This window comes from Gnatocerus cornutus, chromosome 8 (genome assembly GCF_029298725.1).
Source record: "Gnatocerus cornutus isolate USDA-ARS CGAHR chromosome 8, icGnaCorn1.1, whole genome shotgun sequence".
Taxonomy (NCBI): Eukaryota; Metazoa; Arthropoda; class Insecta; order Coleoptera; family Tenebrionidae; genus Gnatocerus; species Gnatocerus cornutus.
This window is the reverse complement of record NC_142240.1, coordinates 7,637,789-7,655,596: the sequence shown is the minus strand read 5'-3', so window position 1 is coordinate 7,655,596 and position 17,808 is coordinate 7,637,789. Positions and strand designations below refer to the sequence as shown.

The 17,808-nt window shown below is 33.8% G+C and overlaps 3 protein-coding genes across 3 annotated transcripts in view; 1 reads left to right on the top strand and 2 right to left on the bottom strand.

Moving 5' to 3' along the window:
* Window positions 1–1,311: 1,311 nt before the first annotated feature.
* On the bottom strand, window positions 1,312–9,025 carry HisRS (histidine--tRNA ligase). The gene is made up of 7 exons (XM_088043680.1): window positions 8,750–9,025; window positions 7,666–7,887; window positions 2,657–2,878; window positions 2,401–2,607; window positions 2,057–2,354; window positions 1,713–1,993; window positions 1,312–1,664 (listed from the first exon to the last, which is right to left on the bottom strand). The coding sequence occupies exons 1-7, from the start codon at window positions 8,837–8,839 to the stop codon at window positions 1,440–1,442; spliced, it is 1,545 nt and encodes a 514-aa protein (XP_087899806.1). The 5' UTR covers window positions 8,840–9,025; the 3' UTR covers window positions 1,312–1,439.
* A 2,136-nt stretch (window positions 9,026–11,161) lies between these two features.
* DCTN5-p25 (Dynactin 5, p25 subunit) lies at window positions 11,162–16,503 on the top strand. The gene is made up of 4 exons (XM_088043664.1): window positions 11,162–11,324; window positions 11,384–11,571; window positions 11,623–11,734; window positions 16,106–16,503. Exons 1-4 carry the CDS (start codon window positions 11,277–11,279, stop codon window positions 16,304–16,306), a joined length of 549 nt encoding a protein of 182 aa, XP_087899790.1. The 5' UTR covers window positions 11,162–11,276; the 3' UTR covers window positions 16,307–16,503.
* LOC148169403 (G1/S-specific cyclin-D2-like) overlaps window positions 16,496–17,808 on the bottom strand; it is a 36,494-nt gene continuing 35,181 nt past the window's right edge. Inside the window, exon 4 of the mRNA XM_088043665.1 lies at window positions 16,496–17,383. Within this exon, the coding sequence (XP_087899791.1) occupies window positions 17,097–17,383 (287 nt within the window). The 3' untranslated portion in view covers window positions 16,496–17,096. The remainder of the gene's footprint in view (window positions 17,384–17,808) is intronic.

The window sequence follows — 17,808 nt, the reverse complement described above, 5'->3', positions numbered from 1 at the left end:
TAAATGTTCCTACTTTTCATTTATTTTGAATACCGCATTTCAAGGTCATCATTTGTGAAAATTATGGAGCCCTACGGCAAATTTGAGAGGATTTATGTATTGAATTGAATCACGAACGAGGCTTTGGGTGTTCAAGTACTCGTTTATGTTCAATCCAATACATAATTCCTCTCAAATTTGGCATAGAGCTCCCCAATTTTCACAAATTATGACCTTGAAATGCGGTATTCAAAATAAATGAAGAGTATAGTATATCCGGTGAGAGATTGGGATATTTCGACAGTTGACATATAGGTTGGCAGCAAATTATGCTACAAAATACACTAAAAACACTAAATTCCTACGCGAAATGGGTTGACAGGGTTGTCAGTAACTAGAGTTATTTTGTTATTTTAATTTCGCGCGTATGGTACACTTTTTATTGCGTAGATTTAGTGACTTTTCTGTCATTCAAACTCTCACTGTACGAACTATAGCATCAAGGGTGGCTATGAAATGTCAAAGAAATTTGCCGCTCATTACAAATGTGGGTTTCGATTTTTCAACTGACATTTGCAGTTAACCTCAAACATGGAGCAAAGTAAATTTTGAGAAATAAACGGTTCTAAAGTCCGTTTTTTTTTAAAACACCGCAATATTCCCCTGCATTACAACCGGCTACGTTGCCTAGGGAGATTTTTGGTGAGAAAATAGTTGTCAAATTTTTGACATTTCTGAAAATTAGCCAGTGTTTCCGTTAAAAACGTTTCTTTAACAGCCTGTTGGATTGCAAATCAAAGGATTTAATAGTGAAAAGACTCGGCACAGCCTGAAAGGGCGTTTTGTATAATCAAATTGTCAAATCAGGCAGCTAACCTATATGATTTTATCACCAAAAAGTCACCATCGACGACGTTGCCGGTTGTAAAGTGGTGGGGGAGTGCGGTGTTGGTGGTTTTTTAATAAAAAAACGGACTTTAAGCATCATTATAAATATTTTCAATATAGTTATATTCACTCTGAAAACAAAGCGGCAAAATAGTCTACGACAGGAATTCCAGAGCCACCCTTGATGCTAGAAACATTTATAAACACTGTATTTTCCTGAATAGAATTTTTGTAGGCGCCAAATTTAAAATGAGGCTCTGTGATTGGTCGTCCAGCAGAGCATTCTGTTGTCACCATTTGTTTAAAAAATACAACGCCAACTTGATGCAGCAGGAATTGTAGAAATGCAACTCGCTTCGCTAGCATCATAAAATGAAAACGTAATTTTAATTGAACTTCTGACATTTTAACGAGAAGGAATCAGTGGCTAAAAGAACTAGCTAAAAATTTTAACAAAGTTTATTGTGCAACATAATTGGGATTATTAAAAACACCAGTAAGAAATAAATAATTTTACCGCTAAAATAAATAAGTCACATTTCGACTTAAAAAATGTTGATAATGGAATAAAGTCAAACTGTCCCATTCAGACAATAATTTTGGAGCCTTTTCCTAATTTCGTCGGGTAATTGCGTCCGCGAGACCTCAACCTCAGCCCTTGATGTGACTTCCCGCAACTTCACGACGCCCTTCTGTATCTCCGACTCCCCTAAGATAACAGCTAATGGAATACCAAATTCTTCGCAGTGTTGCAACTGAGCGAGAAGCTTCGGATTCTTCTTGTACGAGTGTTCAACCTAAACCAAAACGATAAGAAAATGGAGCTTGAACCAATTTTCCCTTACTTTGAAACCAGCATCCCACAACTGTCGACAAAGTTTCATCCGTTCCTCCACAAGATTCTTCTGAGCGGTGGCAACGCAAACCTGAACCTCCGTCGTTCGGATTTTCGTCTTGGAAGCCGCGTATTTCGCCTCAAGAACAGCGAAGATCCGTTCGACACCGATGGAAACACCCACGCATGGGACTTGTTTGTTTTTGGAATCGAACATGCCGACGAGGTTGTCGTATCGGCCGCCACCCGCGATGGAGCCCACTGAACCTTCAGGATCGCCGGTCGCATCACCTGGAAAAAAAAGTTCTCGGGGTATAAACGAGCAACTTTCTCACTCGTGTTGTAATATAGTACCTCCTGTCAAAACCGCCTCGTAGATGATGCCAGTGTAGTAGTCTAAGCCGCGCGCCAAGCTCAGATCAAAAGAGACCTTGTCGCTCGTCCCATAGATGTCGCAGTAGTGAAGAATCAACTTCATCGCTTCCAATCCTTCGACGGCCGCCTTGCTTCTCGTCAAATTCTCGTCTGCTAGGAGCTTCTCTACGAGTTCTTCTTTGCCGTTCAATCGCACGTATTCGCCGATTTTGTCCGCCACGCTTTCGGTTAGACCTTTTTCGTCGACCATTTCCTTCTTCACTTCCTCCCAAGGCGACTGTCAATTCGTTAATTAAAAGAGAAAGTGCCAGTAAAAAATCTACCTTATCTAATTTGTCCACGGCTGAACAGATCGACCTGAATTTCTCGTTCGGCACCCCGCAAGCTTCAAACAGACCGTCCAAGAGCAATCGATGGTTTAACTTAATGACGAACTGATCCATTCCGACAATTTCCAGGATTTCGTAGACAATCTTCACGCATTCGGCGTCGGGAATCATGGGATCGAACGCGCCGGCAATGTCAAAGTCCTGAAATTTTCGTTGTAATTTCACAAGGAATGTAGGGAGATAAACGTACGCATTGGTAGAATTCCCGGTAACGTCCTCGGGCTATTGAAGGGTTGTCTCTGCGGTACACTTTGGCGATGTGGTAACGTTTGATATTGGAGATTTTATTCATCGCCAGGTATCTAGCGAAAGGAACTGTCAGGTCGTAACGTAATGAAAGGATTTCGCCACCTTGGTCTTTCAAGTCGTAGATCAACTTCGAATCTTCGCCGTATTTGCCAGTTAATACTTCCTGGGAACAGAGAATTTTTCTTGTCGTCAAGTTTGCACACTGTTCGACTAAATGTCAGTGTATGATAAAGCGGTTTTGTAGTTTGAAGATATGTTGGCAGTCCTGTCTGTCTAATGGTAAACCGGACAGGTCCTGTCACTTAAGTTTGCTGTCAGTTTTGACATTTAGTCTCAGATAAACAAGGTGTTTATAAATGTTTCTAGCATCAAGGAGGGCTTTGGAATTCCTGTCATGCGCTATTTTGCCGCTTTGTTTTCATAGTGAATATAACTATGTTCACAATTATTTATTTTTAACTTTGCTCTATGATTGAGGTTAGCTACAACTGTCAGTTGAAAAATCTAAACCCACAGTAGTAACGAGCGGCAAATTTATTAAGTTGGCAGCAGCTCCTAGCGATTTTTATTCGTGACAGTTGACAGCAAAAGCATTTGACCTTGACGCAACTGGGGCATGCGTAGAAGCTAATCATCTTACGCACGATTGCCAAAAGTTGTTAAATCTCTATTGAAACCTTTCTTTTGCAACAAATTTTTAATTAATTATTGATTGCAAATGCGAATTACAAGTTATTGATGACTATTTACTTCAAATCCTGCGTAATAGTCGTAACCTTTGATCCAAAAATAATGTTTTGGGCATATTTTGGTTCCTTATGCTTCTAAGAAAAACTAGATTATCTGGACTTAAGTCCCACTTAGTAATAGAAACATTCAAAATAATTATCAATGTTTTTACAAAAAAAAAGTACGTGATTGATTAGAAATAACGGCCAACAAAGATATACAAGGTGTTTATAAATGTTTGTAGCATCAAACGTGGCTTTGGAATTCCTGTCATACACTATTTTACCGCTTTGTTTTCATAGTGAATATTACTATCATGAAAATTATTCAAATGACGTTTTAGTTACGGTTTTTGTGTCCAAGTTTTTGATTTTTAGGTTTTAAACCACAACTAGAAGAATTTTCTTTTCAAAACTTACTTTGCTCTATGATTGAGGTTAGCTACAACTGTCAGTTGACAAATCTAAAGCCACATTTGTAATGAGCGGCAAAATTCTTTGACATTTCATAGTCACCCTTGATGTTAGAAACATTTATAAACACCTTGTAATAAAATTAACCCCAATTCAGCAACTTATATTTAACCTTACAAATTTCGTTCTTGTGACACCAAAAATGTCGAAATTAAAGCGCGTTCAAGTTTTTTTGTCATTTTTTTTAGTTGCTCGAAATATAAATTTCTAAAAATTCTCTTTTTCGCTCTAAATTTTTGTAAATCGGCACTGAAAATAAGACGGCCAAGAGTGATAATCTCCACAAATTTTGTTAAAATCACATAAAAAATAAAGAAATTGCAGGATTTTCAAAAAAATTGGTGGCATTTTTTTTGGTCTTAAAACGAAACTTTCTAAAAATTCGACTTTTTGATCTAAATTTTTGCAAATTAGTGATATTACTAAAACAAACAAGCGAAACAACATGCATAAATTTCGTTCCTGTCGCAGTAAAAACAACGAAATTACAGTGTTGAAAAAAATTGACATTTTCACAGTTGTTTGGCCAATCACAGTCCATAAATCGCTGGATAACATTCTGTTGCTCCGTTTATGCCAATATTTTTCCTTAAATTGCTTAAAGGTGCGCTGTGAATGGTCAACTTTAAGCGCTTGTAACTTGAAAACTATAAATGCCCAAACATTGTGCGATACAACAATCAACTCAGATTTTGATGTAGAATTTCCTATTAAAAGGATGTGCTTTTTGGGACACCTGTATAATGATGAAAAATATAAAATAATAATAAAATATCTGTCAATCTGCTGCTTATTGCTGTACTCATACCATTTGGTAAAAATTTGATAAATGTGAGTTCTTGTTTGACATTTCGCAGAACAAAAAATCTGCATCACAAAGCCACGTTTTACATTTGGCGCCTGCAAAAAATTCCCAGCAGGAAAAATGACATATGATTTCAATAAAATGAACAGAACCTCAAAAAATGTATACTAGAGCTCTTATAAAGAATTTAATGGTTAAAAAAAACTACATATTAAACTAAGTAAACTAAAGATTTACTTTGAATTTGTCTTCAAGTTCTCTTTATATTTTCCTTAAATCCTGCTTAAAATCTCTAGATTGTTATGACTGAATAGATTCTGCAAATATTTTTTAGTTTTTCTCAGGATCTTTCCAAATGGAATGCGGGCACTACCGCCTGTAAAGTATGCAACCTCCCACTCTGGAGGATCAACAAACCGTGTCGGTCCATTGAAAGTGTTGTTTAGATGCAGTATTTAATTATTTTTGACTGTGTTTTTACTAGGTTGGGTTGAAACCTTTTAATATGTATTATCTATACTGTCATTGAATAGTAATTGTTTATTTTACGACACTTTTGGCGTAAGTAGTGGTCCAAAAACGCCAACGAATGACGATTTTCCAAATTTGATATTGTAAAAATCGCCAAAAAAGTTACAGACGTTTGTCGCTTGACGATGAAAATTAAAATAAAATTGAAATATCTGCAGATTAGACAGAAAAATAATACAGTGCTTTGTACTTTAAATGAATAAGCTTTTATCTTCCTTAATTTTAGAAGAAAGAATTTTGAAAATAATAGATTGTCCGCGAGTTTTTGATTAAAGTGAACTTTTCCTTGGTGTTGGACATCTTACATTTTTAAAAAAAAGTTGCTCAGAATCCATTCTTGACAAGATTTCAACTTAAAATTCTTATTTCTAATTTTTTAAAATATTAAAATCTTTAAATTCGATCGTTAATTATTGATAATGAAATATTATTATTTTGTTCATTTCTGCTAAATAAATGATTTTGTTTATTTTTTAGTCCGCATAAAATTATACTTAATAGGAACTCAAAATTTAAAGTTGAAAATGGTTCAAAACTATGTAAGAGAGCTCATTTTGGTTCCCCAATTCTTATTACTGCTTAAAAGAACTTATGTATGTGATAAAATGAAAATTGGAAATTTTTCGTTTAAAAACTCCTTATTTGGCTTAAATTTAAATTTAAATTAAATTTAGCATTCGATTCTAAGCAACTTCTTTTAGAATAATACCTAACTTTTAAAGATATTCCTAACGCGAAGTAAATTACAAGAAAATAGCTTTATTCAAAAAATTCTAATAAACTGAATTTGCCATATCTGCTGTTTTTAGTATCGTCATGAATTTTACAAAGTTGCAAGTTGCATATAAATATCCCTAAAAAGAACTTTACGATTTTATCGAAATTTAACTTAATATGCCAAAAATTAACACAGGTACCAGCTTGTATTCTGGCTGAAATTTAATATTTACGATTCACTGATCAAAATTATGATTAAGGCAATACATTTTAAGAAGTTGCAATCCAACTACAATACAAAAAATAATTAAAAACTGCATCTAAACAACTCTTTCAGTGGCATTTAAATGAGCCGACACGGTTTGTTGATCCTCCAGAGTGGGAGGTTGCATACTTTACAGGCGGTAGTGGCCGCACTCCATACTCTCAATTTTGACAACGTGTTAACCTGTTAACCTCCAAAATTTTCGAAAATGTACACAGTACATACATTTGGAACAAAATGTAATATTTCAGAGCTTCACGACACTCAATAAAGCACTGTTTTGTGAGTTATAGGTAATTTTTCGGCAACTGCTCCTACAACTTGATGACAATCTGACAAATGTGACAGTTCCGACGACTCGCTCTTTTAAACGACCAATCACAGAGCCGCATTTTAAATTTGACGCCTACAAAAAATTCTCTGCAGGAAAAATTACCTTTATTGCTTATGTGAACTGGTTAACAAAACTGTCACTATTATAACCAGTGACACGAATATAGGTTAAAAAATCATTTCGATGGATAACGAAAGGCAGTTTTGCCGCCAAATTTGAAAAATTTGAAAATTGAAATTTGAAAAATTTGATTGGTTGCTCAGCAAAACGAACACAATGCTCCTTCTATTCCTGCTGTCATTAAATTGTAGGAGCATCAGCAAACAATAACCTTGATTTTGTTATTTTCAATGCAGATTAGGAGATTTTTTTATTACTTTACTCTTTTCATCATTATATTTTGTGAGTATTAATAAATTTGACGTTTAGTTGTGCAGGTATCTAACTTATCCTTTTCAAATCCTGCTGATGTCCAAAATTGCTCTTTTGTATATAAAATGCGGCTCATTGCTATCAGTGTATCTGCGTAAATTTTCAAAAATTCTTGGGTGTAAATCAGTCTTTCAATTCTTTAGGGAGAAAATTAGGGGAAAGTTTAATATAGCGATTTTTGAGGTTAACACGTTGTCAAAGTTGATTGTATTAATCAATATTTAATTAACAATTTGCTGCAAAAGAAAGATTTTAATAGACATTTAACAAGTTCTGGCAATCCTGCGCAAGACGATTAGCTTCTACGCATGCCACAGTTGGATCAAGGTCAAACGCTATTGCTGCCAACTATTATTGATAAAAATCGCTAGGGGCTGCTGCCAACTTAACTTTTTAATGAGTGGACTGATAGTAATGAGCTCTGGTAGAGATAAAATATATGCAGGAAAAGTAACATATAGAAGGTCAATTGATTTGAACAGCCCATAGTATTAGCACGGTGTATGTAAATCGAACTGCTGATCTACCAATCACAGCTGGATTTTACATTCATTCTCCAGATAACGTAAGCAAATCTGCATAAAATTACACCTCACGAGGAACTAAAAATGTCAGACACACCTCCACGATCAAGGTCATCCACTTTCCCACAACCCACACTTACTTTCAACTCAAAAATCGGAGTGTCTATAGTCTCGGCACCGTGCTTCTTGAATACTGAGATGATTTTATTGAGGACCGAAGTCCTAACAGCCATTTGCTCCGGCGAGAAGTCCCTGGTTCCTTTGGGAGTTTTGAGGATGAACTTTTGGGAGCCTTGCGTGGGGCTGTCATCGTCGTTCAGTTTGGCTTTCAGCTCTAATAACTTACTGACTTCTTCTGCAATCTGAGAAAAACAATCCGTAGATAAAGAAGGTGACTTTGTTAAATGCTGAACTAGTTAAATGTTCCGATTTATCGACTTTTACGATCGAAATGAGATTACATAAATCATGCAACCGCTTTTTACTGTCAAGATTTCGCGAGGTCACAGAGGAAACGTTTCAGTTCAACATTTAATATCGAAAAAACGGCGTCTAGTCGGCCTTGCATTTTGTCAAATGTAATGTTGGTAGCTCCGTTGTCTCATACAAGGTGTTTATAAATGTTTTTAGCATCTGAAATTAAAAAATCGAAACCAACATTTTTTGACATTTCACATCCACCCTTGATGCTACAAACATTTATAAACACCTTGTAGAATAGTATCTTGTGGATTAGTTAGATGGACCGTTTCGGACACAAGGCAGAGACAGTGTTACCAACTCATTCGAAAACTTCAAAGCCCCCTAGACTCTCCCTTGGTCAAACTACAAAAAGGCACTGACCTGTGGTTTTCCACTCGCAGCCGTGCAAAAAAATTGGGTGAATCCCACAGGCCGTGGCAAGCGACAAATCGTGCGCAACATTGTGGCGGCAACCAAATTTTCAGCACTTCAAAGAGAAAAGTTCAACATCAATTAAGTAATTACAATCTGCGTTTTTCGGCCCAGGAAAAGCCCTTAATGTGATTGTGCCATCGCTTGAGATGGACAAAACTGTTAATGTCGCGTTTACAACTTGAGATCGAACGAAAGGGTGGTGAAAATCCGTTCTGACCCTGAAGGAATTCAAGAATTCTAACCTCAATTTCGAGTCCACACAATTCTAGACTTTATCGCGTTTTTTGAATTGTGAAAAGTGAAGATGATGCAATGGTGCAGACGTACCTTTTCCTTGCTTTCTTTGGCGGCTTTGTACTTTCTGACAATCTCACCCTGTGCCTTAATCTGTTGTTCCAGAATTTGTTTGTTTGACATTGCACAATGTGGATAACAACTCACTGAAACCGATTTCGTTGCGTTTATAAGGTAATCTTGAAGAATTCACTAGAACATGTGCTTTTCGCAACGCGTCAAATTTTATCTGATGAAATCGCGAAACTAAAAAACTCATGAAATGAAAGTGACGTTTGACTGTCAATGAAGCGGCGGAAGCGCCCGAATGCCACCGAACATGGCGGAGAAAGCAAGCGTCATACGCGCGACTAACATTACTGTACCAGTGTTGCCAGGTCTGGGGATTTTCTCCTAATCTAGGGATGACTGTATCGACCAGTCCAGCTCATTGCTATCCAGTCCACTCTCCTGTGTAAATTTTCGAAAATTCTTGAGTGTACATCCGGCTTTCAATTCTTTAGGGAGAAAAATAGGGAAAAATTGAATAACGATTTTTGAGGTTAACACGTTGTCAAAGTTTAATGCATCAACATCTCAGATTAGTTAAGAATTAATCAAAGTTCCAAAAGAGAGATTTAAGTAAGGATTTAACTAGGTTTGGTTAACTTGTGCAGGACGATTAGCATCTACGCATGTCACAATGGCTTCAAGGTCAAACGCTTTTTCGATTAAAATTGCTTTTTGGTGATAAAATCAAATAGGTTAGCTGCCTAATTGACAATTTGATTATACAAAACGGCCTTTCAGGCTGTGCCGAGTCTTTTCACTATTTAATCATTTGATTTGCAAACCAATAGGCTGTAAAAGAAACGTTTTTACCGGAAACACTGGCTAATTTTCAGAAATGTCAAATACTATTTTCTTACCAAAAATCTCCCTAGGCAAATTTGAAATGCCAAAAACAATGTTGGTAATAAACCTAATATGGTAAGATATTCCCAAAACTGCTCGAGCAGTGGCGCCCTCTAAAGCATATGCGGAGAAACAGCTAAACTGGGATTAACAGTATTTTACATGATTAGTGTGGGAATATAATTTTTGCAGATAAGTGAGACTCTTTCAACACGAGTTGGGACAGCTGTGTATGTAAACACGCGCTGCCATAGATGTTGTAAATGCGAAATTTGCAGTCAGGTTAAAGTTGCAGTTGCAGATTTTCACAGACAAAATTATACAGATTATTAGTTCCGATTAAATCTAGGACTTTTATATCGATTTTTTATTAATATCGATTTGGCCAAAAAACATCGATTTTTAATACATATATTTTTATTTTCGATGTATCATTAAAAATCGATAATTGCGGTTTCGATGTATGTATTTTATTTTACACTGTTGATTTTGGTGATATTTGAAAATTTAAGAGTTCTATTTTAGAATTTTGTTTATTCTTATTAATTTCGAATTTGTTATTTTTTTTATAATTTATTTACTTATTATTTTGTTTATTACTTATGGTTTTTATTTATTTTTGTTTTTCTCGTATTTGCTTATTATTTTGTTGCCTTTTTAAGAATTTTATTCATTTTTGTTTTTCACAATAAACTATGCTATATCCTTGAGTATTAAAATTTATTTATTTTTATACTCAATGGCTATATTGAGTTTTTTATTTACTATTTTTCAAAATCGATGTTTTCTCCGATGTATTGTCTTCTAATTTTGAATATAAAGTCTGTTTTGATCCATCAGGTTCAGACTTAGAGGTGTTATTCAAAAAATATTTTTTTAGGTTATGCTGCTTATGGAATTGTGCATTACTGTTTTAGAAAGCCTATTAAATAAGCTTTCCAACGAGCTAGGAAACTCAACACTGGGCTCAGTAATTTCAAAAATATTATTAAAAAACTGAAGTTATTTCTGAAATTTAAAAATGTTACTTGTAAAAGAATTCCAGGCAGCGACACTATTGGCGGTTTTGTTTTGGGTACAAAATTAAATCTTTTATCGGTTTTCTGGTTTGTATGACAACAAAAAGTTGGGCTTTTTTCTATCTTTTTTACAGCCGTGACAAATAGATTCCTAAACCTCAATAATTGATATGATGAAAAAAAAAAAGAAAATTTACTGGAATTGTACATAATTTGCTTTTGGAACGATTTGAGTCTCGTATTTGGTAATGAAACTAGCAAATTTATGAGCGCACGTTTACTTATTAAGGTTAAGTATTTGCTCGCTTTTACTCCTCATGGAAGCAAGTGAGTATCGGTTAAGTATTGTTTGATGTACCGAATGAAAAATATACACAAGAAATGTGCCTTTTCATATTCAAAACAGAATAATACGCATTATTGGATGGTAATTAATGAAATGTTTACTAATAAAAATGTCAGCGCCGCCGCGTGAGGGCGCTGATGCAAGTTTTATGCGATACGCCTTTTTTGTTTCCGCGCTTACGAGTGTTCGCCGGTAACCTAGACAACCCGCAACACGCAGTGTCAAAGTGACAGCTGTCAAACACTTGTCAATATCGTTCAATGAGGCTCTTAATGCCCCTTTTTTAAAACCGCAGACTAAAATGGAACCCCGCGAAATAAACTACAATAAAGTCGACTACGTGGAAACCGTAAGTACACTGTTACTCTAAAATTGAGGTTATGTTACCAACAAAATCTTATTTTAAAGGCCTCCGGTAATAAAGTCTGCCGCCAGACAGTGTTATGTGGCTCTCAAAACATCATTTTGCAAGGGAAAGTGATCGTGCAATCAGAGGCAATAATCCGAGGAGACTTGGCGAATGTCAGGACAGGGCGTTACTGTATAATCAGCAAAGAAGCTGTTATTAGACCGCCGTACAAGAAATTCAGTAAAGGGTAAAATTCAATAAAGTTTTGAACTTTTAATTTTAATATCACATTTTTCAGAGTTGCTTTTTTCCCATTGTCCATGGGCGACCACGTCTTTGTTGGTGAAAGATCCGTTGTTAGTGCCGCACTAGTAGGATCGTACGTTTACATAGGAAAAAACTGCGTTATCGTAAGTCCCGAAAAGGTGGCTCTGGAATTCCTGTCATGCACTACTTTGCCGCTTTGTTTTGATAGTGAATATATACAAGTGTTTATAAATGTTTCTAGCATCCAGGGAGGCTCTGGAATTCCTGTCGTACACCATTTTGCCGCTTTGTTTTCATAGTGAATATAACTATCCTGGAAATGATTTATAATGTCACTTGCTCTAATGACGTTTCAGTTACGGTTTTGTGTCCAAGTTTATGATTTTTAGGTTTCAAACCACAATTAAAACAGTTTTTTTTTCAAAACATACTTTGCTCCTTGATTGAGGTTAACTACAAACGTCAGTTGAAAAATCTAAACCCACATTTGTAATAAGCGGCAAATTTCTTTGACATTTCATAGCCACCCTTGATGCTAGAAACATTTATAAACACCTTGTACTATATTTCAGAATTATTGACATCTCGGTAGGCCATGTCTGTGTAAAACGCCTCTAACATTTTGAGGTTATGAAGTAAATTAGTTTTTTAAGCTAATGGATTGATATTTTAATCAGATTCTGAATCTACCATCATAACAATCTGATGGATCAGATTCTAAGTTGACGCGACACACATTACATACACATAGGGGTAAATATAAATCTAAAAACATTAAATACGCTTATATTAGAAGATTCTGCCGACATAAATTTGAATTTCCAAGGCACACTGAGATGTCAATAATTCTGAAATATAGTATAGTTTTCATACTAGATGTCATTTTTTCATTTGTTTTTTTCACTGTTACCAAATTATGAATGAAAATCATGGCCTGTCTAATTAACTTTATAAATGACACTTTTTTTCTTAAAGTAAACATTGACATTTCAGACAAAAAATGTCAAATCTGTCACATATTTAGTTATCAAATGTCAAAATTGCAGTGTTATCAAATTGTGAAACAAACCCATGGCTTGCTTAAATAATTTTTTATATGACACATTTTTGTTTCTCAAAAACAACTAGACTTGAAATTATTGACATTTTTTTACATTGACATTAAACTGACATTTCAGACACATATCAGCAATTTTGTGCTAAAAGAGTCAAATCTGCAATATATTTAGTTTTCATACTAGATGTCATTTTTTCATTTGTTTTTTTCACTATTACCAAATTATTAATGAAAATCATAGCCTGTCTAATTAATTTTATAAATGACACTTTTTTTCTCAAAGTAAACATTGACATTTCAGACAAAAAAATGTCAAATCTGTCACATATTTAGTTATTAAATGTCAAAATTGTACTGTTACCAAATTATGAAACAAACCCATGGCCTGCCTAATTAATTTTTTAAATGACACATTTTTGTTTCTCAAAGACAACTAGACTTGAAATTATTGACATTTTTTTATTCTGACATTAAACTGACATTTCAGACATATATCAGCAATTTTGGGCTAAAAGAGTCAAATCTGCAATATATTTATACTACATTTCAGAATTATTAACATCTCGGTAGGCCATGTCTGTGTAAAACGCCTCTAACAATGCGAACGACTTTTACCATTTTGGTTCTAAAACTGAAGTTATGAAGTAAATTAGTTTTTTAAGCTGATGGATTGATATTTTAATCAGATTCTGAATCTACCATCATAACACAGATTTCTTCTGCTTCAGATTTCAGTTCAGATGAATCAGATTCTAAGTTGACGTGACACACATTACATACACATAGGGATAAATATAAATCTAAAAACACTAAATACGCTTATATTAGAAGATTCTGCCAACATAAATTTGAATTTCCAAGGCACACTGAGATGTCAATAATTTTGAAATATAGTATAGTTTTCATACTAGATGTCATTTTTTCATTTGTTTTTTTCACTATTACCAAATTATTAATGAAAATCATAGCCTGTCTAATTAATTTTATAAATGACACTTTTTTTCTCAAAGTAAACATTGACATTTCAGACAAAAAATGTCAAATCTGTCACATATTTAGTTATCAAATGTCAAAATTGCAGTGTTATCAAATTGTGAAACAAACCCATGGCCTGCTTAAATAATTTTTTATATGACACATTTTTGTTTCTCAAAGTCAACTAGACATGAAATCATTGACATTTTTTTACACTGACAGTAAACTGACATTTCAGACACATATCAGTAATGACATTTTGGGCTAAACGAGTCAAATCTGCCACATATTTAGTTTTCAAATGTCAAAATAGTAGTGTTATAAAATTGTGAAACTAAATCATGGCCTGCCTAATGAATTTTTTAAATGACACTTTTTTTTCTCAAAGGAAACATTGACATTTCAGACATGTCATTTTGGACAAGAAAATATCAAATCTGTCACATATTTAGTTATCAAATGTCAAAATTGTAGTGTTACCAAATTGTGAAACAATTGCCTGCTTAATTATTTTTTTTAAATGACACATTTTTGTTTCTCAAAAACAACTAGACTTGAAATTATCGACATTTTTTTACATTGACATTAAACTGACATTTCAGACACATATCAGCAATTTTGTGCTAAAAGAGTCAAATCTGCAATATATTTAGTTTTCATACTAGATGTCATTTTTTCATTTGTTTTTTTCACTATTACCAAATTATTAATGAAAATCATAGCCTGTCTAATTAATTTTATAAATGACACTTTTTTTCTCAAAGTAAACATTGACATTTCAGACAAAAAAATGTCAAATCTGTCACATATTTAGTTATTAAATGTCAAAATTGTACTGTTACCAAATTATGAAACAAACCCATGGCCTGCCTAATTAATTTTTTAAATGACACATTTTTGTTTCTCAAAGACAACTAGACTTGAAATTATTGACATTTTTTTATTCTGACATTAAACTGACATTTCAGACATAAGGGTGATTTTTTTAAAACGGCAGGCGTTGTAGAATTTTTATTTATGAACCGATTTCAAAAATTTAAAAAGCAAATTAAATGGTTTTTAATTTACTATAAACTGATGATTTTAAAAAATTTCTAAATGTCTTAGTATCTTTTGGGCGGTACTCAACTTTCTTATTTTAAATTGGAACCCATATTTTTTTTTTCATAATCTGGAAGATATTAATTTTCTTGATTCAGAAATGTGCAATATGTTCTACTTCTACCAAAAATATTTTTAAAAAAATTAACAAAATTGAAAAAAAATAAGCAATAAAAGTTAATAAAATCTATTGCATGGTGTCAAATAAAAGAATGCCGTTATTGTAATGTCAAAAAGCAGCAAATAACAGAAAGGATCGGCATTTTTTTTTTGAAATTATTAATAACAAAAGACAATAATAATTACAAATCAGAAAAAACAACTACCGAATTCAATTAAAATACTGTTGAAACGCCATCCCGTTTTTTTCATTGCACAATTGACACCATGCACCTAGATTTTATTAACTTTCATTGCCTAAATTTTTTCATTTTTGATTTTTTTTTTTAATATTTTTTGTAAAAGTAGAACATATTACACATTTCTGAATCAAGAAAATTAATATCTTCTAAATTATGAAAAAAAAATATGGGTGTCAATTTAAAATAAGAAAGTTGAGTATCGCCCAAAAGATACTAAAACATTTAGAAAAATTTTAAAATCACCAGTTTATAGTAAATTAAAAACCATTTAATTTGTTTTTAAATTTTTGAAATCGGTTCATAAATAAAAATTCTACAACGCCTGCCGTTTTAAAAAAATCACCCTGTATATCAGCAATTTTGGGCTAAAAGAGTCAAATCTGCAATATATTTATACTACATTTCAGAATTATTAACATCTCGGTAGGCCATGTCTGTGTAAAACGCCTCTAACAATGCGAACGACTTTTACCATTTTGGTTCTAAAACTGAAGTTATGAAGTAAATTAGTTTTTTAAGCTGATGGATTGATATTTTAATCAGATTCTGAATCTACCATCATAACACAGATTTCTTCTGCTTCAGATTTCAGTTCAGATGAATCAGATTCTAAGTTGACGTGACACACATTACATACACATAGGGATAAATATAAATCTAAAAACACTAAATACGCTTATATTAGAAGATTCTGCCAACATAAATTTGAATTTCCAAGGCACACTGAGATGTCAATAATTCTGAAATATAGTATAACTATTTTGAAAATTATTTATAACGTTACTTACGTCAACGACGTTTCTGTTTCGGTTTTGTGTCAAAATTTTTGATTCCCATGTTTCAAACTACAACTAGAACAGTTTTCTTCTCAAAACTTACTTGGCTCAATGATTGAGGTTAACTACAAATGTCAGTTGAAAAATCTAACCCCACATTTATAAGGAGCGGCAAATTTCTTTGACATTTCATAGCCACCCTTGATGCTAGAAACACATTGTATTTTGATGGTAACATTGCAGGGGCGACGATGCGTCTTGAAAGACTGCTGTGTTATTGAAGACAACACAGTTTTAGCCCCCGAGACTGTGGTCCCACCTTTCACACGGTATGGGGGCTCCCCGGGGACGAACATTGGGGATTTACCCGAATGCCAGGCTGATTTGATGGTGGAGTATACACGCAGCTATTACCAACATTTCCAGCCCACCAAGATTATTTAAGAATTTTATTTATTTGCTATTTTTGTAAGATAAGGAAAATATAAGAAGGCTTTATTGTAAAAAGAAGGAATTAATTAGGTTCAACGGAAAACTTAAAATGCAGCTCTGTGATTGGTCCTTTGCTGCAGGGATACCAACCCACAAAGAAAACAACGCATTTTAAAAAGTCGGTTTTAATAAAAAAACTAATTAAACTGTACATTTTATGATCACCTACAAGAAGATATAAATATTGAACACTTTTAAGTACTCAACTTAAAAACTTTGGTCTTATAATAAGTTATTAGATTATAAAAATAAATACTTAGTACAAACATACAAGTATGATAACACTATTTGAGTATATTACGCTACTATAAATATGTGAAAAAAAATTAACTAACGTGAATACAAAACTAAAGACTAGATAACAAACCAATAACCAAAAAAATTAAATCAAAAAAAACAATTTTTTAATAGCTTTAAGTAGCTTACCAGTCAGTAATTTAAAAGAATTTGAACATGGTTTGATGGAATCACAGTAGAGTTCCTTATAATTACGATGCACCTGCACTCTTTTTAACACTATTTTTGTGAGATCAAACGTTTAACCTTCAATGAAGACAATACAAACTACAATTACGTTCAATACTACTGGTAAATAAGAGATCATATTTTACAAGAATCCAATTTGTCTGAATTCTGTCTTTTTGGTTATTTCGCAACACAACATTACTTCAAACTTGTCTAAAATTCGTCAATAAAATTAAATCTAAATAATTAACACAAACAAACAAAAATTTAGACAGATTTAGAAGTAGATATTTTCAACTTCAGTCGGCGTTTCGGGTTGCGGATACTGCGGACTCTCCAAGTCCTCAACGGTTTTAGTCGAGGGTTCTTGGGATTTTGGAACGACTTTATCGACGGCGGTGTCGACGATGCCGACGAGGACTTCTAAAGATTCGTGTTCTAAAGCGACCATTGAACAGACGTCTCTGGTGGCGGCGTCGGATGAAGTCAGTTTGAGGCCTCGGACCGCTGAGCAGATGCAAGCGGCGGCGATGGCCGACGGCGGCGTTTGGACGAGGGACGGTTCTGCAACAATCAGATTCGATTTAGTGGAATAGTAAAGTTACTTTAGCTAGAATGCCAATTTTTAATTCTATATGCCTAAAAACTACGAATTCAACATGAATGGATTTTTTAGTACACTCGTATGAGTGCGTTAACTCTGGTATTTACGGCACGATAACTACAAAATTTGGTACGATTACTCACTTTGGCATGATTACTATGAGTGCCAACTTTCAAGATTTTAAGTTAAGAAATACAGATTTTACGAGACTTCATATTCCATTAGTATACTATTCATAGGACCAAAACTTTGGCATTTACGGCATCATAACTAAAAAATTTGGTACGATTGGCATAGTTAGTAAAAATGACAACTTTCAAAATTATAAGTCAAAAACTACAGATTTAACAATGCTTAGTCTTCAACAGGAACGAATTTTCTAGTA

Excerpts from the sequence above, each read along its gene's own strand:
- HisRS (XM_088043680.1), bottom strand. The coding sequence starts at position 8,839 with ATGTCAAACAAACAAATTCTGGAACAACAGATTAAGGCACAGGGTGAG. Across the intron at positions 7,888-8,749 it reads CCAAAGAAAGCAAGGAAAAG|ATTGCAGAAGAAGTCAGTAA; the intron begins GTACGTCTGCAC and ends TGTTTTTCTCAG. Across the intron at positions 2,355-2,400 it reads CCGTGGACAAATTAGATAAG|TCGCCTTGGGAGGAAGTGAA; the intron begins GTAGATTTTTTA and ends ACGAATTGACAG.
- DCTN5-p25 (XM_088043664.1), top strand. The coding sequence starts at position 11,277 with ATGGAACCCCGCGAAATAAACTACAATAAAGTCGACTACGTGGAAACC. Across the intron at positions 11,572-11,622 it reads TACAAGAAATTCAGTAAAGG|AGTTGCTTTTTTCCCATTGT; the intron begins GTAAAATTCAAT and ends CACATTTTTCAG. Across the intron at positions 11,735-16,105 it reads TAGGAAAAAACTGCGTTATC|GGGCGACGATGCGTCTTGAA; the intron begins GTAAGTCCCGAA and ends GTAACATTGCAG.